At 40.5% G+C, this 25,966-nt stretch overlaps 2 protein-coding genes across 12 annotated transcripts in view; both read left to right on the top strand.

Annotated features, from left to right (window-relative positions):
* Positions 1-23,965, top strand: part of adcy9 (adenylate cyclase 9) — a 42,335-nt gene extending 18,370 nt beyond the window's left edge. For 2 of the 5 annotated variants that reach the window (XM_044191307.1, XM_044191308.1), the window contains 10 exons: positions 7,604-7,803; positions 8,388-8,495; positions 8,685-8,959; positions 10,110-10,212; positions 11,305-11,522; positions 12,524-12,683; positions 15,704-15,852; positions 16,509-16,538; positions 17,764-18,049; positions 18,346-23,965. In XM_044191307.1, coding sequence (XP_044047242.1) covers positions 7,604-7,803; positions 8,388-8,495; positions 8,685-8,959; positions 10,110-10,212; positions 11,305-11,522; positions 12,524-12,683; positions 15,704-15,852; positions 16,509-16,538; positions 17,764-18,049; positions 18,346-19,401 — 2,585 coding nt within the window. In that variant the 3' untranslated portion in view covers positions 19,402-23,965. The remainder of the gene's footprint in view (positions 1-7,603; positions 7,804-8,387; positions 8,496-8,684; positions 8,960-10,109; positions 10,213-11,304; positions 11,523-12,523; positions 12,684-15,703; positions 15,853-16,508; positions 16,539-17,763; positions 18,050-18,345) is intronic. The other 3 variants (XM_044191309.1, XM_044191311.1, XM_044191310.1) reach the window with 3 other exon arrangements.
* A 1,032-nt stretch (positions 23,966-24,997) lies between these two features.
* The window catches only part of crebbpa (CREB binding protein a), a 43,504-nt gene continuing 42,535 nt past the window's right edge, over positions 24,998-25,966 (top strand). For 6 of the 7 annotated variants that reach the window (XM_044191306.1, XM_044191304.1, XM_044191303.1 and 3 more), the window contains exon 1: positions 24,999-25,928. In XM_044191306.1, coding sequence (XP_044047241.1) covers positions 25,841-25,928 — 88 coding nt within the window. In that variant the 5' untranslated portion in view covers positions 24,999-25,840. Of the gene's footprint in view, positions 25,929-25,966 lie in introns of all 7 variants that reach the window. The other variant, XM_044191302.1, reaches the window with a different exon arrangement.

Below are 25,966 nucleotides of genomic sequence, written 5' to 3'. Positions count from 1 at the left end.
CCTTTTAGAGGAATTGTCTTCCAGGAGTTTGTACAGTGGTGTGAAAAAGTGTTTGTCCCCTTCCTGATTTCTTTTATTTTTGCATGTTTGTCACACTTAAATGTTTCAGATCATCAAACAAATTTAAATATTAGTCAAAGATAACACAAGTAAACACAAAATGCAGTTTTTAAATGAAGGTTGTTGTTATTAAGGGAAAGTTGAAGGTTGTTATTATTTTGGGAAATTGCCCCCTAAACCTAATAATGGTTGGGCCACCCTTAGCAGCAACAACTGCAATCAAGCGTTTGCGATAACTTGCAGTGAGTCTTTTACAGCACTGTGGAGGAATTTTGGCCCACTCATCTTTGCAGAATTGTTGTAATTCAGCCACATTGGAGGGTTTTCGAGCATGAACTGCCTTTTTAAGGTCATGCCACAGCATCTCAATAGGATTCAGGTCGGGACTTTGACTAGGCCACTCCAAAGTCTTTATTTTGTTCTTCTTCAGCCATTCAGAGACCCCCACAACAACATCCAAAGAACTGCAGGCCTCACTTGCCTCAGTTAAGGTCAGTGTTCATGACTCCACTGTAAGAAAGAGACTGGGCAAAAATGGCCTGCATGGCAGAGTTCCAAGACGAAAACCACTGCTGAGCAAAAAGAACATTAAGGCTCGTCTCATTTTTGCCAGAAAACATCTTGATGATCCCCAAGACTTTTGGGAAAATACTCTGTGGACTGACGAGACAAAAGCTGAACTTTTTGGAATGTGTGTGTCCCATTACATCTGGCGTAAAAGTAACACTGCATTTCAGAAAAAGAACGCCATACCAACAGTAAAATATGGTGGTGGTAGTGTGATGGTCTGGGGCTGTTTTGTTGGCTAGTCTCTTTCTTATGATGGAGTCATGACAAATTGTTTGATGATCTGAAATATTTAAGTGTGACAAACATGCAAAAAAAATAAGAAATCAGGAGGGTGGCAAACACTTTTTCACACCACTGTATGTGTGTGTTAGCATGCAGTATGGTTGGCTGTGTTCATTTGTAGGAGAGTCATTTTCTGATGTGTATGTGTGTGTGTGTGTGTGTCTATGGTGTGTATGGTCTTCGTGTGTACATGTGGAATGTGACGACTCCGCTACGCTTCATCTCCATTCATCCTTCTGTTCATTCATTCATTCATTCATGTATAAACACCCTTTACATTTGGTCTTGTGAAAGTGTCTGTGTATGTGGTGTTTGTGTGTGTGTGTGTTTGCACGTTAGGGGTGTTTTCTAATAAATGAGGAGGGGCAAAGGCGATCACAGTGCTGTGCACTACCTTGGATGAATCATACACGCAGGAAATGCCAAGTGTGTGTGTGTGTGTGTGTGTGTGTGTTTGTTCAGATATATTGTCCAATATGTCTCAGACAGGCAGATGCTGCATATTTCCTGTCTTGTGTGTAAAGGGCTATGCCCTCTTGTCTAGTTTGGTTTGTGTGGTCACTCCGCATACCTACACAAACACGAAAAACCAAATTAGTCTCAACAAAATTTAAACATGAGATAGTGTTTATTGCAGAGTTTTTGCAGTGCAATACATGATACAGATGTTTCTATTTTTATATTATTTTGCGCATTAGATGCAAATGCATCTTTTCAAATAAATTAGTAAAGAGACAGAAACAATGGAAACTCTGATTTTTCTACTACAGATTACTGTAGTTGTTGCCTAATGTACTTGTCGAAGGGTATCAAATTAAAGGGAAAACCTGAATAAATGAGTGGTGAATCATGACAAATGCAGATCATACAGGGCTCACTGAAGTGTCTGAGTATGAAAATTATGTGTATCATTTGCTAAGGCCTTCGCTTTCACCAGATATCAACTCAATTAAACACCTATGGCAGATTTTGGACTGATTTGTTAGACAGAGCTCATTGTATTGATTTAGCACACATTCAATCAGAGAAAAGGGATCTGCTGGAGTGAAATGACAACCTACAGACTCTTTTAATTGCCCATCCCTGATGTAGGGGTTCAGAGGTGAAACTTAATTTGATTTGTAGTGATTTTTTACAAGGTAATTATGTATACTTGTATGTAGTCTGTAGTTTACCAATTATGTGTATGTAACTGCAGTTGCAGACTATATTCTCTGTGACAGCAGATGTTAACCTGGGACAGTAGTCTCATATGAGTGGGGTCAAATTTGGGTTGAATGTGCATTAAGGTATGGCTGTCTCACACAGGTCTGCTGTATGAAAGGGGTATAATTCTTAGCTCTCACTTGGGCATGTGTGTGCGTACACCTGCAGGTGTTGTTGTAAATGTGCAGCAGAGGGCTTCACAAGCTTGAAAAGAGGGTAAAAGTATTAAAAATCTATAATGAAAATCACTGGCTTACTCTGCAAAAATGTAATGGCAAGCATGGATAACAGGCACAAACTTTAAGATGTTTTACTCATATGATCACATGTAATTTAGGTTGTGTTGGGTCCTCAGGTCTGCCAGTGTGTATATGACTAGGTGAATGTACTTACTGTATGGGCATTTCTTTGTCTGGGTGTGTGTGTGTTTGTATGTCTGTGTGTATTGTATTTGTTGTAGTAGTAGTAGCTGTCCTCAGCTGAACCCTCTCTGCTCTAGCCAGCTGGTCTGAATAAATCAATAAAAACCATTGAGCTGGATTGAGACTTTAGAGTGCTGGTGTCAGTTTCCTTCCCAGAGTGCTGCCTTTACAGAACCTGGAGAAGATCAGTACACACACACATACACACACACACAAATGCACAGGTGCAGATATACACACATGCAAGAAAGTTCTACAGAGTGTTTCAATGACTTTGGCTGCACAAACTCAGTAGCAAAGGATTAGCTTTGTTTTGCTGTTGAGCTTGGATAAACACACAGAAGATACAGTACGTGTGGTTCTTTATTGTATATCTAGAAAGTAGTTGACACTCATACATTTGCACTCAAGCACACACACATGAACCTACTGTGCACTTGACGGTCGGAAAACTGCAATTTTTCAGTGTCTATGTCAACGCCCTCACAATTCAAGGCCTGTTTTAGAGCTTAGAGCAGGCTGTTGATAAAGTTAGAGAGCTGAAATGGAAGTAGACAAGGAATGTGGGTTATGCGAGGCATGCTAAACTCAGTGACCTTCAAAGTGCTCTTGGTCTCTTCCTCCCCCTCGCCATCTCTTCGCCGTTTGCCACTCTGCTTTCGCTATGTCCTCTGTGCCTGTGTCTCTAACTCGTCAGCATTTTGCCTCATGCAGGACGCATGCTAGAATAAGAAGGAAGACCTCAAAATAAGTGTCCGCAGTCATTGTCCACCTCTACATCTCTAGCCTCTATTTTCCGGCCTTTACCGGCATGAGAGTTAAAATAATTACTGAATAACAATTATTTTTTTTTAATTCAAGACATTAAATCATTTGAGGTTCCTCTGTCACTTCAGCAGCTGATCTCCCCCAACTACAAACTGGAAGTAAGACTATATATTGAATCTTTACAAAGACTTATGTCTTTTATGTTAGGGAATCTCTTGAATCAATCACTGTCACTTGAAGGTGATGGCTGTGCAGATCACAGAGAGGGAGAGAGACTATAAAATCTCCTTACATAAACAGTTGTCAGTGGGCTATGCTTGATAGATTTTGTACCTTTGCTTAAGTGGGAGGTTTTACTTTTGTGTAAGCTTTAATATTCTCCTAAAAAGCCTTTCTCACAGAAGACATTTTGACATGTCACAGTAGGAAAAGCACAGGTGTAAATAATAAAATTAATGATAGATCAATTCCATTTAGCTGTGTCAGTTTCAGAGTCCTGGTATTGTGCATGCTAGCACACTGTCACGGCTTACAATCACTTCAATCTGGGTTTTCCTGCCCCTGCATCTCAAGGCACGTTTGCATTGGCTTCAGTGTCAAGGTGTGGTGGTGGCCGCTTCAGTGGGACTTCGCTGTACCACATGATAAACTGGCCACATTTTGTGTTTTTACGGTCTGATGGGAATCAATTTAACTTGGGATGGGAAGCTAACTGGGAAAACAAGAGCTGTTCAGCCATGTATTAAGGCTACATACAAATCAACAAATATAATTTCAGATATTAAAATCAGAATTATAGAGAATACAAATGACAAATAAAATAAAAAATTAAAGTGTATTACTAAGGTGTTGGCCCAAGAGCCTCCAGAACAGCTTCAACGCTATTTTGCATACATTCTTGACATAGTCTCTAAAACACTAATGGGGGGTGAACACCGAAAGATATTCTCTCATTTGGTGTTTTGATGATGGTTGTGAAGAGTGCTGTCTAACATGTCTCCCATATCTCACGTATGTGTTCAATTTGGTTAAGGACTGGTGACTGTGAAGTGCATAGAGTTTAATTGACATAATTTTCACGCTCATCAAACCATTCAGCGACCCCTCGTCCCCTGCATTCCCTAATGTTTTTCCACTAATTTATTCACGTTTTGTCTTTAATTTGTCACCCGCCTGTATATAATCCATCCAATACACATCTGGTTCAGAGATTCTTTGTAAAAATAAAATCCCAAGCATTGGGGCGGTTTTCAATTTGAGATATGTTTTCCTGATATCTTATTTGACTGCAGTTTAGCTGAAGCTCTAAGTCAGGTGTTAAAGTTACATGTTATGAGCTTCCGTTTTTGTAGGAATTATCATCCCTACAACATTTAACAAGCAGAAAGCAGTTTCTGACTGTGGCTGATATACAAGATTCAGGCTTTTCATGGAACAGGAGGATGAGAAGAAAAAAAATTACCCTATTATCCTATAATTATTTTTTCTGTACATCTTTCTGTCACTTCAAAGATGTACAGAAGAGGGCAAATGCAGATTAAAGGAAACATTAGCAATACAAAAGAGCAATTTCTTTACCCGTGCTCCTTCCTCTATGCATACGATCCACTAGAACATGACCCCACATTCACTTGCTCAAGAAGTTTCTCACAACGAATCGAGTCTCTGACAGTGACCTGCTCTGTGTGTGTGTGTGTCTGTGTGACTGAGCGATTGGAGATCAAGAGCAAAATAGAAAGACGCACACAAGCCATCATTATGCGATTCACAGCCATATGCTTCGCTTGTTGAACAGAAGGCCCCTGTTAACATCCATTAAAAATCTGAGAGTGCACTACTCTTGCCTAAGAGCTAATGGACGGCAGAGAACAGCAGTGAACCTTAGCGTGTGTGTGTGTGTGTGTGTGTGTGAGTGGGTTAAGGTCTCATAAATGGCCTTTGTCACCTGCTTGGCAAAGGACTCAGACCCTAAGTTAGGGCTGTTGTTGGCCTAAAGGCTGAGCTTGTCTGCAAAGTCTACACTGTCCCACGGCCCTAAACAAGACACACAGTACTTCCAGACTCCCAAGATAAGTTAATTGTTAGTTATGCATTCATTACTAACTAACTAGAAAGTGGAGGGAGAGAAAGTAGAGGAGAGAGTGGAGAGAGTAGAAAATGAGTAACTTGTACAGAGAGGGTGGATGAAAAGCGATATTAAAACTGTAGATGCATCCAGTGAGTGGAGAGTGGTGTGTTTGTTTGGCTTTTAGATTCACTAAAATGTTGCAAATATACTGTAGTACACAAACCAACTTATGAAGACACCCACTCAACGTCAGACTGACGCACAAGCTTTCACATATGGGTCTGATGCTCATCAGTCACACTTACATGACACATCATCGCATATCTTTCCCTTTTTCTGTTGAATAAAAAACGACATGTCAGTTGAACTGTCATAGTCAGGTCACGAGAAGTTTCACTGAATGGACTTTTCTCATTTGAACATTTTCTCATTGGGAACATTCAATACTTTTTCTGTACAACTCTTGAATTATTCTGTTTTGCCTCCAAAAGAGAGCAGTCCAGTCAAGATGTCTTTGAACCATGACAGATCCTAAGGATTTTGTGTGTTGCACTACTTACTTACAAAGCATTTCTTCACACCATACATTTAAGGGAACAGAGTTAAAAAGTTAAATGTTCTTGTGTCAGAGAGGGGCAGCATCTTTTTTTACAGGATAATTCCAGAGGACTTTTCTTATTTTATGTTCTTTTCACTCCACATCATTTCCAAATTAAATACAAAACAACTCCAGCGTATGAAAACTATAGTTTGTAAAAATGGAACTGAATAAAAGCTGCATTTTACACAGTTAGGGCTTCAGATGCAACTCTATTCTATACTATAGGTAACACATGATATTACAGTCCAGTATGTAGGATTTATTGTCATCTAGCAGTGAAATTGCAGTTTGCTACCATTTGAATACCACTCGGATCATCCTCCTGTTCAAAGCGTGTAGGAGAAAGGCCCAATCTAGAGCCAGTGATTGGTTTATCCATTCTGCAGAAACATGGAGGTGCAACATGGCGGCCTAACAACAACTAATACAAAGCTGAGATAGCAAACATATAATACTTTTATATTTGATATTTAGAAATGATCTACAGTAATAATCCAGTTAAAAAAATGACAAAAATCTTTACAAAATATAAGGCATAGCTGAGCTAGGCATACAATGATACAGTATATTTGACCTGGAAGCCCTTATCTCACATACTTGAAAGCACACTGATGCAGAAATGGGCTGCAGTAGAGTTGCTACAAAAACACCAAACTAGTGTTGAGAATTGTCTGTGCTGTAGGTACAACTCGTTCCCATGAAAGTAGGGTTGCCACATGAGGGGTTCCTTCTTAGAGTAAATATTGTACATAACAATGAAATGACTCCTGGACCAGGTCCCTTTATGGCCTACTGCTCCTCCAGTCATCATCGTGCTAACAAGGTTAGCACCTTTAGCTGTTTGAACAAAGAGGCCAGCTAGCCAGGTTACTGTGTGTTTGGACAGGCTGATAGCAGCTGGCCTCGGGCCACGACTCTAATCCACTGTTTGTATATTTCCTCGTTGGCCCTACACCAGTGTGAACATGGCCAGAGCTCTGGGCTGATGCGCAAACATTGTTGGTGAAACACCCAGTATTGCATTACCACCTGCTTCTGAGTGTGTGTGCATCAACAAAGAGTGGCTGATGATTGGCTGATGAGGCTATGTCTGCAACTAGCCACTATTTTCACAAGTGAACAATTTTTTTCACAAAATGTCAAAAATCATGAATGCCTGTTACGAGCTCCTCAAATTTTATCAGAAAGTCAGATTTAGTCTAAACAACATCTAAAAAACGGTGTTTATTTTTCTAATGATATGAATTGAATACAAATATAGATTGACTTATTTTTTCAGCACTAGATTAGAGTACGCAGATGTGACATGCATCAATCCTCACATTAGAGGATTTGTTGCCCAGTGAATGTTTGGCATAAACAAATTGCCTCCTGTGTTGTTGAAAGGATTGCGTTCTCAGTGTCACCATCAACAATGGTGCTTTTTATGAACATCTCACCATTAATTGTCACTATTCTGATTTCTGTGAATGATAACAAAATACTGGAGTACCGAATTGGGTAATGATGTCTCTTTTGCAGTTCTCTTTTTTTCCCTGTCACTTTTAAGTCAAACCAAGAAAAGTATGAAAGTTTTGATTATGAAATTCTAAACCAAAGGGGTTTCCTGTTTTTGCTTCTCCTCAGGGCTGAGAACCTACCTGATTTCAGGAAGGAAGTTGGAGCATGATGCACAGTGTGGGTGCTCTCAGGGGGGACTGTCAGGTGGAGATTTTGTTGGGGTCAGCCTGTCCTCCTGTCCTCAGCCCCGCACACCAGACCTCATCCCTGGGGGAGCACAGGCTGCTGAGCCCCTGCTGCCCCATCAACCACCAGACAGGACTGGGGTAAGTCAGAAGAAACAAAAAGTTGAGGGTGGAACATAGAGATGGATACCTCTGTTCATGTGTGTGATGGTTTCTGCTAGTTTCTAAAAACATTTTTTGAGAAACTAGCAGAAGGTGTGCATTATTTCACACCTTCTTTGTGGCTGAAAACACAGCTATATAACTCAAATTAGCATTCACTTTTCTTCTGCTTCTCATGATGGCCGTGCACCTGGACACTCTAGCACTTAATGGTGCTGTTGGAAACCAGTGGTTCAGTTATTCTGGTTTTTCTCCATTCAACAAAACCTAGATAAATGGATGTTCAGCATTGACATCGTCAGTGTTTTGCAAATATTAGGTGGTCTGTGATCTTTTGCATGACTCCCACGCACCTAGGTTTTCTGGCAAAAAATCTGGTTAATATTAATTTCTGATTGAATTAGTTACTTATGAGGAAACAATGCCATCTCAGTGCAGGTAGTGCTTTGGCCACAGTTTGTACACTCAAACACTCCTATATAAAGTGATATTGTTATATCTCACACATGTGATGTGTTTTAATTTGTGCCCCCCCCCCCTCCACTGTCCTTTTCTCTCTCTAGCCTCCCTGTGTCTCCCGTAGTGTGGTCTTGCCTTTGGGGGCAGAGCAGGGTGATGATGTAGCTGTGCTGAACGGCTGCCAGGAGGAGCACAAGACCAGCAGTGCCAAGGTACAACACACACATGCATGAACAGCACCGGTGTATTTGTCAAGCACCCCACAGTGACAAATGCTTAAAGCTTAAAGCATTTGTCACTTAAGCTACTCAACAATCATGCCCTGTGTACCTGCCTCTTTGTGACCCTTTTCTTGGCCCTCTTTTCTTCTTTGTCTTCTTCACCTTTTCCTCCTCATCCAGTTTATCCCAGGTCACAACCCCAGGGCAGTCAATGGTCTCCTGAGTCCCCCCCTGGAGGACCCAGTGCGAGCCAGCCAGAGCTCCCTGTGCGACATGCTCCAGGAGAAAGAAAAGAAAACTAGCACTAGCACGGGGACTGGCACCAGTCTAGGCATGGCGGGGGGCACAGGGGCAGCTGGCACAGGAATGGACCACTCTGCCCTGATCCAGCTGCGTGCCAAGAACTTCAGAGAAAAGAGCGATGCCCACTTTGTGGATGTTATCAGGGAGGACAGGTGAGCAAAAAGTTTAAAGGTAGAATTTATGGACTGATAATACCACGCAAAGGTGACTGATTATGTATGATTATGTGATAGAGTGAGTAGTGGTGAAGGGATCCATTTGGTCATGAATAAGATCACATGTTTTTTTATAACTTTCTAAATCAGTAAGCATCAATTATATGACTAGTATAAACCTTTCTACATAATTTTTAGGGTGTGTATCTATCCACACCAGTTGCCAGTCTATCACAGGGATAATACATATCAGTAGACAGATACATTCACTCTCCCATTTTACATGTTTTTGGAATGTGGCATGAAACACACATGAACACAGAGGTAAACATGCAAACGCCACAGGCCTCGAGGTGCTTTTAGTAATAGAATACAAAATGTTTGCCACACTCATATGGTGACTTAATATCTCTACATGCAGAGGCCATAGCATTTAGAAATCTAAGAGCATTTTCAAACCTGTAACTTGTTTGTGGTCCGAATCAGTGGATAAGTCGGTAAACTGGTTTCGTTTCTTTTCACACACAAGAAAATCCAAGCAAACCAAAATGCATTAATAAAAGCAACGTGAGAAAGTTCACTCCGCTCATTGGTTAGATGTGTCTAGGGTGGGAGCGAGAAAGTAAACACAGGAAGAAGGTCATGAAGAAAGTCCTGTCTGCCCAACGTACTTTGTTGTTAGTCCAGGTCAGACCTTGATTTGTTCTCCAGCTAGCTTCTAGCAACTGTAGATTGCGCTCATCCACATCCAAGTATGTAAAACACACCTAGCTACACAAACCAACTGGACCGAGACCACGTCCTCTTAAGGGCCTCGGTTGTTTTGGTCCTGAGTACAATTTCTGTGTTCAGATCTGCCCAAATGAATTGTACCAAGGGGGGAAACGAACCAGAATACGATTCAACTGTACTAAACAATGCAGATTTGAAAATGCCCTAAAAACAAGGTAGCAAGACAGAAACGATTGAAAAATCCCTGCAGTAGAGGAGCCAGTCTGCAAAATGTTAACATCTATTCAAGGTAGAGTAGATGGAAAAGTAGATTCAAAAGTAAATACAGTAGCGAAGGTTTATTTTTTCAGTAATATTTGATTTCCAAAGGAAAATCATATATTACCTTTTGGTCTTGTTTCTCTGTTATTCATAGTCTGATGAAGGACTACTTTTTCAAGCCACCCATCAACAAGATCAGCCTCAATTTCCTAGAGAGACCTCTGGAAAAGGCCTATCGCAGTAGCTACAAAGAGGAGGTACACACACACACTCCTACATCTGTACTATCATACCTGTAAGAAGTTTGTATTGACTTTTTTCATGACCCTACCTGTTGCTGTAATTATAACCACCATCACTGCGTTACTCAGCTCTAACCTTAAAATAGTTCCTGGCAAAGAGTACTGGTGAAATGTTCTGATGTTCTGATTTTCCTATCATTGTGAGGATATTTGTCAAGTACGTACAACAGATATTTTATATAAAAAATATAATTTATCCCACGGGTTGAGAGACACATGGACCTCAGACAAACATTAGTGTTATAATACATCTAGGGGTCTTAGATAGTGTGCGTTGTGTCTGTGTGTGTGTGCGCATGTGTTTGTTAGTGGAGGGGGCAGGGGCTGTTGCAACATTTTCCTTGTATCCCCTGTTTCCCAAATGTTAAGCCACAGTGGTGCAACACACACTCTCACACACCCAGGACTAGCTCCAGCCTTGCAGCCCCCTGCTGTTACACCAGTGTTACTACAGAGCTAAAAAAAAATAAATAAAAAAAATATAACAATACTTGGAATATTCAACCTCAGAGTTCATTTCATGTAAATCTATAGTGATACTCAGTGATGGTTGGTCTTTTTACTTGGTTGAGACTTTCTGGCTAAGCTTTTCCTGACAATGAGTCTAACTTTGCCTTAGTTTCAAAATGTCAGTGTACATTTTAATGTTTTTCACTTTTTATTTATATTGTCGTTTAGATAAAGATAGCTTCCACTGTAGATTTAACAGTTTGTTTACTTATGTGTTTAAGGTTATATATGATATTTTTTTGTTTTATTCAAGTTTTCAGATTTAGTTTCAGTTCTGTTTTTAGTAGTTTTGTTTAATAGTGATACGTATTAAAGTCAGCACATATATATTATACATTCTTTTAACACTGGTACTTTGTAATGGACACATTAACTATTGTATCCTCTAAAATATATATTATATGATATAATGTAAACATTTTCAAGTAGACACTCAAATGGTGGTAAAACACTTATGTATGTGCAGTGTAAGGTGCAGGCATGATTTCTGGGAAGCCACTGCTTCTCCTCAGTTTCACATCCTTCTTTACCCTCCAGGTGAAGGACCAGGTTCAGGTGCAGACATTTGCGAGCTCCACCTTCAGCTCCTTCCTGGACGTTCTCCTCAGCTGTTTTGTCTTCCTGGCCCTGACACTGGCCTGCTTCCTTCCATCTCTGGTGAGCCCGGCTACCGTGGGCCCTCCAGCTCCTGCTGCCCTGGCTCTGGCTCCCCTGGCTGGCCTGTTGGAGCTGGCCTCCCTGGTGCTGTGCATACGGTGAGGAGGCTTTGGCAGATGACATGCAGATGGACTGTGTGTTTATGGGTGTGCTTTTGTGTGTGGGAGTTCGCACACGTGTTGTGTCAAACAGGGTTCGGCCAATATGGGCTTTTTAAGGCCAATTAAAACACACACTCACACACATATATATGTGTATACACACACACACACATATATATATATATATATATATATATATATATATGTATGCATATATATATATATAGATTATTCCAACCAAGCAATACATTAATTGTCTCAAACACTGACCATTTTTTGTGAAACAGTGCTGCAAATTAACAGCTGTTGTGCATGGTTGGAATAATCTATTGGGCCTCAGTGACACAGGTTTGAAAACCACCAAAAGACCATCGCACAGCACTACAACTCTCCGCTGAAACCAAAACAAATTATTGTATGTGTTGGTTGGCTCCCACACCAGAGTGGATTAACTTCCCTAGTCAGATACGAATGTCCAGTTTTTTTTTTTGGCTTAGAGATTCGCACAATGACGTCCTGGTACAAGGTAGAGTTCCAAACCAAAAAAAACCCTTCTGCTTGTAGTTTCCAGTATTTGAAGTGCTAAAGATGTGTTTTATTAATTTGTGGTGTATTTTTATGGTGTGCATGCATCTCAGTGGAGAGTATTTGAAAACAAATTAATTTTCACTTATTGCCTTGCCAAAATGGGCAATAAATCTTCATCTTCTAGCTGGGACTTGGATAGCATAGTTGTGTTTTAATAAAGTGTCTTAATTAAGTACTGATGAGAGTCTGCTGCAGTTTTTCCCAGACTGGGCTGGAAGAGGTGGAGTGAGAGTAATAGGGGGAGAGATAAAATGTTTTTCTTTACTCTGTTTTCTGAACAGAGTAAACACGTTTTTATTGATTTTGGTCTCATTCAGACAAGTTAAAGAATAAACTGATATTGCTTTGGAGTTGTGCTGCTGGAAACTCATCCTCTGTTGTCTCACACTTCCTCCTCTCCTCTCCTGCAGTATGGCCTTCTATCTGGAGGAGGTGATGAACTGTACCCACTCCCTGCTCTTGGTGGTCTCTGGATGGCTCCCCCGTCACGTGATTGGAGCTGTGTTAGTGTCCCTCCCTGCCATCTCTGTCTTGTCCCACCTCACCCGCAGCGTCCACTTGCCCCTGCAGGTAAACATGTCTGTTGGTGGGTGGTTGGATAAAAAATGGAAAAGTCTCTGTGGGTGAATAAGTAAAAGGGAAGAAGCTGTGCTGTAAGTGGGCACTCAGAGATTCTGTGTGTGCAGTGTGTCCATCACTGTCTTAATCCTGCTGTGGACAAATGGGCTTCATATCACACTGTTTGCAGCTTGGTTGATGACTTGTTTGGTGTCTTATGTAGTCCTGAAACAATTAGTTGAATAATAGATTTGTCGTAATACTTACTACTATTTAACAATATTGCTGCTCAGCACTACTACTAAGACTGCCATCACTGTCACAATTAGTACTAGTACTGCAACTGATTTAACTACTGCTCCTACTCTCAGTGCAACTACGCTGCCTCTGCTGTTATGGGGGCTTCTGCTAATTGTGGTAGTGGTACTGTGTGTGATTTCCAAGCTATAGTGGTTTGCCCTCACTGATATCTCAAAGCCAAAGTAAGCATAGAGGAGTCCGGCGGTTTGAAACTTTGCCCATGGTGGTCTGAAGCCTGAGATCCTTGGTGACCAGCAGAGCTGTTAGCTGGCATTAGCCCTGATAGGAACTATGGAAGGAAAACAGCTAGGAAGCTTCAGGAGGCTTCGTCTGTGGACCTTGGCACAAGAAATGTTGACATTTCTTCTTCTCTGAGTCCTGCATGTGAGAAGATTGAGAGCAGCCACACTTTTCAGTGTTTTTGTGCTGTTTTGAGTCAAGGCCATATCCAACTAAGTTTGACTCTCTCCATCCAGCTTTGAGCCAACGGCTGCTTGCAAGATGTGTGGTGTTTTGATATCTTGTTTTTCAAGGATTTTTAACACCCCATTTCTCTATCCATTTCTCTCGCACCCTGCTCTGTCTCTCCCCTCCCCTCTTCCCATGTCTTCAGGGCTTGCAGATCAAAGCGGTAGTCTCAAGGAGGGTTGTTAATTAGACATGCAGTTTTCTGGACTTTAATGCCTTTGAAGATATAAAACCCAATAACAGTGCCGGGGGGTGAGTGCGAGAGAGGGAGGACGTGTAGGGATGAGAGGGGAAATAGATGTTATCCTGTCAATATTATCATTATCAACCTGTGAATGTCCCAAAATTCTACTGCTGTCTCCATGTTGTTTGAATAGATCCATGTTTCTGAGAGCCCAAATCAGCAAGTTTTACATCAAATATATCGAATAAAATAGGTATTTCCTCCCCTTTCTGACCTTTCCTTGCGTTTGATTTATGAAGATCATTTTTTTGCAATGCAATATGCTCTGGCTTAGTTTATATTGCACTGACATCTAAATTGTAGATACTAGTTAAATTACATGCAGAAAAAAGAGTGGAACGTGATATACCACTGGGCTAGAAAGAACTACAGGAGATATTTGATCTTACTTGTAACAAGTGTTATTTTCATTAATGAAAATTAACATAAAGTAAAACTATTGGTTAAAAACATATTGTACAATGAAATAAAAATGAGAGTTACAAAAAACAAACAAAACTCATCCCTTAACACAAGTATTACATTTTTCTAAACCATAAGTGGTTAAAAAAAACATTCAGGTCAACAACACAAAAGTTCAGAGATCTTACTCCATTTGTTCAGCGTCTCTAAAAGCTATTCCAAGGCCCCTACATGTCAGAATGAAAGGATACAGTGTGTTGTTGTTGTACAATGTATTGTAAGTTACATTCAGTTATGCGCTATGACTGATGTACATTCATCATGTGCCTTGATTGTATTCACTGAAAAATGGATCTCAATATTGTTTTTAATAATACTCTTCAGTGTATTAGCTTGGTATAAACTTTCATTTTGACAGTATTGCTTTAATGGAGTGCTGCTGCATTCAGCTTCATGGTGAATTTGGTATGGTTTGTCTCAAGTATGGATAGTCAAAGTATGGGAAAATGTAGTTTTCTTATCATCTGCTCTTTGACCTTTACATGTATTAGTTTTGACATGGTCAAACAAAAACACCCTGCCTTCATTTCTTGTGCCGTAATAGTTACTGTGTGCGTCTTAGGTATCTTACCTAAGACATTCCTGTAACAATACAAATAAAACTACAACTAACATTGAAAAAAGTAAACTAAACCTTGTCCAGCTATTTATAGAAAATAAAAACTGAAACAAACAGAAAATACACCAACAAATCTAAAGGCAAGTCAATGCAAGTTTATTTTTATATAGCACATTTCATACACAAAGACAATTAAAAGTGCTTTACATAATTCATTAAAAACAAAAAGAAAGAAAAACAGCATAAAACATTACAGTGCAAATAAAATAGAAACCTTTTTAAAGGAAATTAAAATGTAAAGAACAGAGACATAAATACATGATGGGGGGCAAGATGGTTCATGATGACTATTTAAGGTTCTATCAAAGGCAGTGCAGAACATAAACATTTTTAATCTGGATTTAAAGGTGGTCTAATATCCTCTGGAAGTTTATTCCAGCTCTGTGGTGCACAGTAACTAAATGCTGCTTCCATGTTTAGTTTCCGCTCTGGGAAGCAGCCCCTCTACCTGATGACCTGAGAGGCCGAGAGGGTTCATATGGTAAAAGACAGAGATGTATTTTGGTCCTAAGCCATTGAGTGATTTATAGAGAAGCAGCAGTACTTTAAGCTCTATGCTCTGACACAGTGGAAGCCAGTGAAGAGACCTGAGAACTTTTCTTGGTCTTTGTTTGGACTCTAGCAGCAGTGAGCTGAAGTTGTGGGACCATCTAAAGGAAATGTCTTGGTTTGCAGCTGCATGAAAGAAGTGATTTTAAGTATTATTTGAAGCATTTATCTCACATGCTTGTGTAAGCAAAAATTGTTTTAGATAGAACATGCTTATTTTACAGTGTTAATGCCAGCTAACGTAGTTTATTCTTTAATTCAGGTTAAAAAGCACACACACAACTCAGTGGAGCCTCATGAGCTGGCCTGCATTGTGTTCTGTTTTGCTCTTACAGTATAGTCCTTAGTTGCTTTGTTAAGTCACTTTAATGACTAGCCTGTTTTCTCTAGGTGACCATGTTCTTGTGCTGTGCCACCATCCTGGCCATCATCCAGTATTGTAACTTCTGTCAGCTAAGTTTTTGGATGCGCTCAGTCCTGGCTACTGCTACAGGGGTCGCCCTGCTGCTGTTGCTTTACAGCCCCTTGCACAGGTACAGGTGAGCACTTTATTTGCACAAATACTAAATGCAAATATACAGTCAACACATACACACAAGTCAACACATACACATGCAGGAGTACAGGTACTTGTGTGTGTGTGTATGTGTGTGGGTGTGTATATATACACACACCCACACATACTATCCACAGTATGCACACAGTGCATCTCACATTTCATTCAATTAAAAGACTTATAATCCAGTCTGAGCTCTATTAAGTTCATACAAGTGAAGTGTACAAGCACTGATCATCCTGCACCACTACAAAATTCTTAAGTATCTAAGAAATCAATGTGGGTAGTAGTAATTTAAAAGCAGTGTGTAAATGAAAGCTAGGAGTAAAGAACACAGTGTGAAAACACAAATGTACATCTTTGTGTTTGGCATTTATTTAACTGTATACAATTCTCTTCCACCTCTGTCTTAGTACCATAGGTTTGGACTAATTCATCAGTAAATTTATGCATTCATTATTTTCAAACATTGTAATTCACCCAGTTGGTTTGGTACTATCTACGTGTTCTTCAGCCAGTAAACAGGATTTAATCTGATCTGTATTATATGTTAGTTCATGTGTGTGTATTGTGTGTGTCTGTGTATGCGTGTGTGACCCTTCCTTTCTCCTGACTGACACCACTCCCGTCGTCTTTCAGCTCCCGTAATAACAGCTTTCCAGTTCATGGGTGAGTGTCTCCGTGGAAACAGAGGGGTTTGATGGATGAGTGACATTTGAAGGGTCAACAGGAGCGACGCCTCTCTTATATTTTTCATAACTACAGCTCTCTCTGGCTTTTATTCACTCTCACGCTTTCCTGCTCTTTATTCCCCTATCCTTCTCTCTCTCTCTTCCTCGGTCTCTCCCTGTGTGCAGCAGTAGTAATGGCTGCTAAATTTTACAAGTGGTGGAAATGACTCATACAGCCCGTGCTGAAGTTTGTATTAGAGCCACAAGTTAACCAACTACACTACTGAGGAGGAGAGAGGGCTGGACAAGACTGTCTTTCCTAAATCAGTTAGCATTTTGATTGGCAGATGCCTCTCAAGGCAGACATGATGCATAACCTGCTTGAATCACACTTGAGCACACTGCTGTTCTAAGGGAGCAGGTTTCTGAGGTGGGGTTTTTAGGGACAAATAACCCCTCAAACCTTTATTACACAGATAATGCTTGTACACCTGTGTTAATTGCAAATGCTAATATAATAATTAGCCTGAGGCAATATTTTGGTTACAGTGCGTACATTGTTCAAAGTACATCATCATATCAAAAATGAACTGAAACAAGAAACTACATTTCTCAGTGCTTCATATGTATTGTCCACAACAATGGACTCCATGTTGCTTTGTAAATGAAGAAGATGATACACAGTTTCAATGGTCAGACTTTTGCTTTAAATGAGTTAAGACTGAATTAATAGTCTGCATTGTTTTCTGTGTGGAATATTATAATTTTATCCCTCATCTACTTCAACTTCAGTTAGTGATTTCCCACATCACCCACAATGCTTTGTGACATCAAGCCCAGAGAAGCAGGATAAACATGTTGTGTCCGGTCAAAGATGGACGCATGGGCGTTTAAGTGTAGCTAGGTAGTCAGCTAGTTGTGAGCATTGGGTGTGATTTATTGAGGCCAATCGTTGATTTTGAAGGACTGAATCCAAAAAATCCTGTTATCAAACTTAATTAACTGCACTGGAAATATTTCATCATGATGCCATGGCATACACATCCTCACAACAAACTGGGGCAGCAAATGCAAGGTAAAACACCAGTAGCTGTTTTCAGTGTGTCAGTAATGTCCCTTTCCTCTCTTCTCATTTTCCTGTTATGCTGTGCCTTTGTTTGCTATCCCTATGTTCAGCTTGAACTACTCTCACTTTTCTTCTGTTCTTCCATTTTCTGGCTCAGACTGAACATCTCCACATCCGGTGATGGTGGTTCGGCTTTAGTCACTCCTGGTCCTGACCCTCCTCCGCGACCTCTTGACCTTCTGGTCCCAGAGGCTGTCCTGGCCTTCTTCTTGCTTCTTCTCCTGGTCTGGTTCCTCAACCGTGAGTTCGAGGTCAGCTACCGTCTCCATTACCATGGCAACGTAGAGGCTGATAAACACCGCTCCAAGATCCAGACAATGCGAGACCAGGCTGAGTGGTTACTGGGCAACATCATCCCCATCCACGTCGCTGACCAGCTCAAGGTTTTTGTAGTTGTTAAAACAAAAAAATAACTTAATTATGAAGGTTATCAGAACAATGCTTAATACATATACTTTTTTCTTGTTTTGTAATCCAGAACACACCATTTTTAAGGAAATCCAAAAATACATTCTTCTTAGTATTTTTTTCTTGAATAAAGGAAAATTAGAATCTTAACCAATATATCATCACTATCATCATACATATATGCACATTTTACTGTTCAAAATATTTGAACACATTTCTCTCTTAATATGAGCTCATTGTAATGCGGTCATCTTTCTCATTGTTTCCTCAGGTGACCCAGAGCTACTCCAAGAACCACGACAGTGTGGGCGTGATCTTTGCCAGTATTGTAAATTTCAGTGAGTTCTATGAGGAGAGCTACGAGGGAGGGAAAGAATGCTACCGTGTCCTCAACGAGCTAATTGGAGACTTTGACGAGCTCCTCCACAAACCCGAATTCAAAAGTGTGGAAAAAATCAAGACAATCGGTGCCACCTACATGGCGGCATCCGGACTGAATGTCCGGCAGCTGGCAGAGAATGATGATGACTCTCCACACGCTCACCTGAGGGCACTTTTCAACTTTGCCCTGGAGATGATGGGCGTCTTGGACGACTTCAACAAGAACATGCTGGGTTTTGGTTTCAAGCTCCGTATTGGATATAACCACGGCCCGCTGACGGCGGGGGTGATCGGCACCACTAAGCTGCTCTATGACATCTGGGGAGATACGGTCAACATTGCCAGCCGCATGGACTCAACCGGCGTGGAGTGTCGAGTGCAGGTGAGCGAGGAGAGCCATGCTGTGCTCAGTGCAATGGGCTTAGAGTTTGACTATAGAGGCACGGTGAATGTTAAGGGCAAAGGTCAAATGAGGACCTTTCTGTACCCCAAAAGTGGGGAAAGTATATGTCAAGACCGAACGGAGCTGGGCGCCAGTGTCGGACCCTCGTCCATGGCATCAACAGCCAATAAGACTTCAGGATCTGTTGCCCAGGCAGCAGTTCTTCCTCCCTCTTCTTCCACTCCTTCTCCTTCCTCCTCCCTTTCCACACTCCCTCCTCAACCACAAAGCGCTGTATGGCCTTCAAGAGCAGGGCCTGAGCCTGTCCAAGCTAAGTCCACAGAGGTGAGGGAGGAAGGATATAGGGACGCTACACACCTCCCTGGGCAGTCCCCTGCCACAGACCTTCACCTCCCTCCCCACTCTGAACTAGGCCCAGAGCCTAGTGCTGCACAAGTGCCCTCCCAAGTGCAGCCTGCTCCTCTCGCACTTCAAGAGGAGGAGGATGAAGAGGAGGCCAATGAGCTAACACAACTCAACGAGGAGTTTTATGCTCGTCTCTGATCCCTCCTCTCCTCTTCTCCTGTCTTCTGTCCCCCAGCTGCCCCCAGCTTCTGCCTCTTCAGGACTGATTGCAGATGTGGGCAGGATGTCCCTTCCTGTAAGCATGGGTGAAGTGTCTTCGGCACGGATGAAAAAGAGGGAGTTTGTCACTCCAACACAAACAGTGGCTACAGTGGTTATAAAAATGTTGCCTGAGTGCTGGGGTGGGTTAGACCTGTGTTGAGCACAGCAGTGTATAGGGGAGAAGGCTGAAAGGGGTTCAGAGGGAAGGAAGTTTTGTTGGTGTTGTTCTTGATGTTTTTTCTTATCTGTTTTTGTTGTTAAGTGCCTTCAGGACTAGAACAATGAACGAACAAGTATGAATACTGAACAAAGTTTTAACAATCTTAGACTACGGAACATGCTGTGGTTTCTTACTCCATGCTTTTATTTTCAATGCAAGTATTTCTTAAAAAAAAAATCGTTATTGTTGTGCCATATCATTTGTTTTAACTTGATCAAAGTCTTGACCTTACTTAAGGGAAAATAATTTTAGATTCTATATAAGTGCCAGTGCAGCATAATGAGCAGGGAACTATGGGAAGAATGAGGGAATCACATGAAGCAGTGTTAATTTATGTGTTCTGCTTTGACACGAGGGCTTAATACAGTATTCATTTGTGCTAGAGTCTCTGTAAAAGGGGACATGCTACTTTAGTTTGTGTAGCAGCTAAATGCACATTTTAAGCACAGGTCTTGCACAGTGTTTTCTCGACCACTTGTATTTGGTAGTTATTACCATGAAATAGCTTTTAAGAAAGTTTAAACAGAGTTCTTGTCTGTCACAAGTATAATCAGAAGCACAAAATCAAAACAAATAAGGGAATATAGATTTGGAAGAAAAGGTGGTTTTGAAAAGTGAAATCATCACACAAGCAGAAAGGCACTTTAAATATGCTTAAAGTAATACTCCACCAAGATGTGTCTTTTGAGTATGAAACACTCACCCCCTGTAGACCTGAAAGAAATGTGTAAAAAAGGTTGTAGTTTGATCCTAAGCAGAGCACGGCGAATGCATATTGAACTGTTGTCAGATTTCACAGAAACTTCTCCAACCAATCCTGCAGCATAATCTACTTCTCTGCTGTCCATCTGTATGCCCATAGGCTAGAATGAAAGCTGCTGCGCTGCGTTAAAGAGCAAACTACAAACTTGTTACTCCTACCTTCATCTAGCGATATTCTATGTTTTTGTTGTTAACAAATCCCATGAAAAGACCAAAACCAACAGTGTGTTAGTCCATCTCTCAATACTTTGGGATTTCCTTACCCAGTCTGTGGCTCTCAGCCAAAATCCCAACAGCTAGGCACTGTAGTCTTTTTTGTATATGTTTTGGGGCATTTTATGCCTCTTTTTCATTATAGTAGACAGTTGGGTAATGACAAGACAGATGGGGAATGACAAGGGGAGAGAGAGGTGGGGAATGCAACATGCAACAAAAGGTCTCAGACTATACACGAAATGGGGTAAGTTGCGGTTCACGGTTGCACTTTATTGCCTACGCCAGCACGGCGCCCCCAGGCACTGTAGGTGTAAATAGTGCATTTGTTGGGGAATATTTTCAGTGGCTGATTTGGTGTGCTAGCGAGTATTTACAGCAACAGGATGGTGTATGTGTGATAAAACTACAGGGCCCATGTTCGTTGTAATGAAGGAACATGTCACCCAGTGCAACTATGTGGCTCATTGATGTGTTTTTATTAGTTTTTAGACAGCAGTGGAGCTCTAAGGCACAGAGGAATAAGATATATCAGGCTTTGGCTACACATACAACACTTAGTTAGTAGTATTGTTTCATTGTTGGTTTTGATCTTTTCATGGGAATTGTTAATAAGAAAAATACACCAGACCTAATTGCTTAAAGCTTACGGTGGGGTGAGAATTTGATACTCTAAAGGTTTTGAGTATCACTTGAAGTGGGACTGTGAGGGACAATCACTGTGTAGTTCTTGATAGATGATAGGGTGGTCCACATTGCTGTTGGTTAGTACAGCACAGATCAACTACAGTTTCTACAGTGCTGTGTGTAAAACCTCAGACTCAGATTTTGTGATGTTCCATTCGTTGCCTTTATTGCCAGAAGAAAAAACAAACATTGGTCAGTCCATCACTATAGATTTATGTATTGTCTGCCTTTAGCTGTGTGATTTGCTGTTGAAGGGGTTGGACTTTTAACTTCATCCTGTCACAGCCTTTATACAGAGGGGGCCCTCTACTGTATCAATATACTTAAATTGTGCCACTTTAATTGAGTGATCTATAGGTGCAGTGCAACCTAAACTAGCTGATTGTTGTGTGGTGCCTAAAAGTATGACTGTTTTTTTTTTGTGAGTGTTTTGGTTTTCAGAAAGTTTTTTTTTATCATGCTGTTTTCATAATGAGGATAGATTGTGATTGTATGTTTGAGGAAATAATGCTCGTTGTGCAGGTTTTGCTGCAACCTTTTTTGGGTGACAAATTCCATCTTTCTTTCTTTTCTTTTTTTTTTTGCTCTTTTCCAGTTCTTTCATTCTGTCATTAACCTGGAATAGTGTGGTGGTGTTCCCATCGAATAGCTGGCACCTCTGTAGTTCTCTTTGCTATTTACTCACTTCATGCTTTGTCTCTACTCCTGAAAGCACTTTCCCCCCTCTTGTACTTTGCATGTGTGTGAATGTATGTGAGAAAGACAATTAATTTTTACTCCAAGTCAATAACACAAAAAAGATCACTGTAATATGATGGCAAAGGAAAATCAATCAACTACATGGCCACTGTTTAACTGTTTGCTGTTGCTGTCTTATGTGTGGAGGAATTACACACACAAAGCTGCATTCTTTAAAATGGAGAAAAGAAAACCCTGAAGTTTGATATCTGTATAATGATCCTGCAAATACATATCACCGCCACATCATAGAGACAGATCGACATTTGGGCTAAAGAATCCTGTCACGAGAAGCTATGGGCACACACATAAGATACAGAGATGAAAAGGAGGAACCATCTCTATTTATGTAGCTGTCTCCATCTGTAGCATAAAAAGCAACTTTGTTTACTTTCAAACATACACAACCAGTGCCTTTTGAATTAGGAATATGTTTAATCAGCGTGTGTGAGCTGTGGTTATTTGTATGAAATAATCACGATAACCCTAGTACCATAAATACCCTGAAAATCAGTCAAAGACACAAGAATAGCTACATGAGACCTGCTTTGTTAGCTAAAATCTTTTTCATTGCTATTTAAATTATATCACATCTCTCTTACTCTTGCATATTTTCAACACGCTCAAGTTTGCCAAACCTAATAAACCATACCACACAACGTTAAGAAAACAGATGAGAATATCCGGTATCAATTTTGAAGGAAACTTCTTGTTTTTTCCCCACATTTTCCAGATTACCCTCCTGCCTCACGATGTTAGATAATCCTTGGTGATTTTCAGGCTGTGTCGCTGTAGCCCTAGCGTGCACAGCAGGGACAGAAGCTAGCCATAGCCATTTGAGGTCTGGGACTCCACAGGTTGATGGGCACACCATCTCTCCAGTAGCGCACATCTGTACACACGTATAAATAAAATATTAAAGTGAACACTGCTGGCTCTGTGATCTGTGATACAGCGGGGGTTGAAGTGTTTGTGATCTTGTTTGCATGGGAACAAATGAGCAATTTGTTTCTTTGCCAGACACACTACATTTTTTGTTTGATTCTGCACCATACTATCATACTTTCATTTCATTTCAATACCATTCTTTCTACAATTATGTTGAACATTGAGCATGTACTGCCAACATGCAGGATCACTAAGCTTTGCTCATTTAAGGTTACTTGGATTTTGTCCTTCGCTGACAATGTATTGATGGATGATGTGTGTATGACAAGATTTGTTTTAGTTTTGGCAGAGGGAAAGAAATGTCCCTAGAAGTCCAGCGCTCCAGTTAAAAAATGCAATAAAGGAAGCAGCCAAGCGCATTGAAGAGAAGTTTAAGGCATTCAGTCATCCCTGTGTTGACGAAGTATGATTCTGCTTTGTGACAGAAAAAGGCATAGAGTGTTTTATTAGCACTTGTTAAAATCATCACAGCAAAGTAGCATTGTCTAATCACATTTAAATGGTGACAGCTCCAGATCTTTTCATCATAAATGTTCTCGTAAATTCAACCCGTATGTGTTTTTTAATTACACTGGGACAAAAATTAGACAGAGTTGTTTGATTTAAAATCTTTGTGTATTCGTTTTATGTTCATGAATGAGATGTATTATGTATGTTTTGTGCACATTACCCATGTATCATTTATCAACACGTGATCGTAATCTGTACACATTTGCACAAAGCACTCAGTGTTTGTACATATGCAGTTATTTTATGTCACATATGATTTTTTTATACATGTGCATGTGTCAGATTTTGCCAGAAAACAATGAAAAAGAGACGTATTATCAAATTGATTCAATGTGTGTCTATTTGATTAAGTGTGAGTGTTATGATTTTATCACTCTTTTTTTTTCAGCATGAGAGAAATAAATCTCCAAGCAGAAAACAGTGCATTGTGAAGTATAAAGTGAAGATGAGTTTATGTCACACCATATACTGTATACACATTAGACTGATAATCAAACTAATTGCCATTTTGTTATAATTTTAAATTGCGGAGTAAATCAGAGATGTGGGCTGTGATTCAGAGGCTAATTGCACATTGGCCAAGTTTTATGAAGGCATCCAGATAGTCCCAACAGTGTCAATAAGGTGCAGGTTGTTTTGATCAGCCAGCTGATGACTAAAACACAGCTTATACAGTGTGTATCTACAGTATATTTGATTAAATATTCACTGCCAGAACCTGTATACATTAATGATTTGCGTTTGACATCTGTAGTTATTCACTTTTAGCATTAAAGCAAAAGGAAAGCAGGAGTAGACATCCAAAGACCAGCCATGAAGTAAAACAGAAGAGATAAGTAAAATGGGATCAAAAAGGAAATCAGCAAACTATATGGCCACCAACTGAGTGTTTTCTACGATTTTTGTGTGTATGTTTTCTGTAGCTGTGCTCATCTGCAGGGAGGCTTAACATGCACAAACTTCTGCTTTACTATTGCGATGCAGAAAATCATATTATCATTATTTTTTAAAAAAATACATAATGCAAGTTTAGGTTATAATATACCTGCCTTTTAAATTTGTTTTCCTTTTAAATTAAAAAGACAGGTAACCCTACCACAATTATGGCATTCTCCTCGTTGAGTGTGCCATAACTGTATTGAATTTGATATCTAACTGAAGTTATAATTTACAAAAACTCATAAAATAACATGCAACACAGAGCTATAATATATGCTCAAAATAAATGTTAAATATTTTAACATTCAATATTTGAATATAGATATTTTTATATTAGATTTCACATATAATTTAAGAATAATGTAACTGTAAAAATGTTAGAACTGACTTGTAAATTGCTTGTATGTGTCTTTGGCGGTACAGCAGCGCCCCCAGCGGTCAGCGGGAGCGGTGTTTTCACGTAGGGCGTGATTTTGCGGCCCCTCCCCCTCCACAGCCGATCTGGAAAAGAAAAAAAGAACTTTTTTGTATCGAAGGAATCAACAGCCGCCATCTTGTAGTGGCTTGGAATTAGGATTTCGACCCAACACTGGCTTTAATGTAGGAATCGAGCATCCTTACCGCTATATGACAGCGTCCTTCTCCCGAAAACGAAATCTTAACATCGCCTCGGAGACATTTTGTGCGAAAAAACGGGAATTGGATCGGTGGTCGTCGGGCAAAAAAGCTCCGTATATCTGATTTCCCCTTCAGAGTGCGGCGATTCAGCCCCTGTCGCCGTTCGGGAGCAGTATTGTTTACCGTGGGCAAGCGGAGACCAGATCGTGACTTTCGAAGTGATTTGCAAAAATACAGCATTTTTATGCAATTGTGCATTTTTGTGGAGCTTCGCGCGATTTTTGCATGAAGAAATTTGACGTCACGCAAAATGGGTACTTTGAACATCTAGAAATTACGACCTTTCTCCTGGAATGCAGCAGTCCACATGATTTAATTGGATTGTCATTCTAAAGTTCGATTTTTACATGGGGAATATTTTATTTTGGGATATTTAATGATAATAATGTGGGTGTTGGGTGTTGGATTATCATGGGGTGAATGGCGGTGGCGAAGCGGGGCGCTATTGCATCTCTTTTGAAAGACACTGACTCTCACAGCAAGGAGTAGCTTACGCTAACAGTTAACTTAGCTGGTAGCAGGCAATTAGCTAGCTATTAGCCAGTTAGCTAACGTTAGCAGGCTGTCAGCTTGCTAATGTGCTAACCGGGAAGGTTCGGGTTGATAGAACAACTTCCCTGTCATAAGGTAATCATAATTATCAACTTAAGCAACCAGCCGGACAAGACAACAACTAACGCTATGGCTGAAAACCTGCTGGATTCCGGACCTCCCCTCTCTAAGCGGCCGAAGCTGAATTCACCTGCCCTGTCAGCGTCTGATGGACCAGGTAAAGGCCTCAACACTGTCTGCACATGTACACACCAA

The sequence above is a fragment of the Siniperca chuatsi genome, linkage group LG3 (assembly GCF_020085105.1).
Source record: "Siniperca chuatsi isolate FFG_IHB_CAS linkage group LG3, ASM2008510v1, whole genome shotgun sequence".
In the NCBI taxonomy this organism is placed as follows: domain Eukaryota; kingdom Metazoa; phylum Chordata; class Actinopteri; order Centrarchiformes; family Sinipercidae; genus Siniperca; species Siniperca chuatsi.
This window is presented reverse-complemented; position numbering and strand designations above follow the sequence as displayed.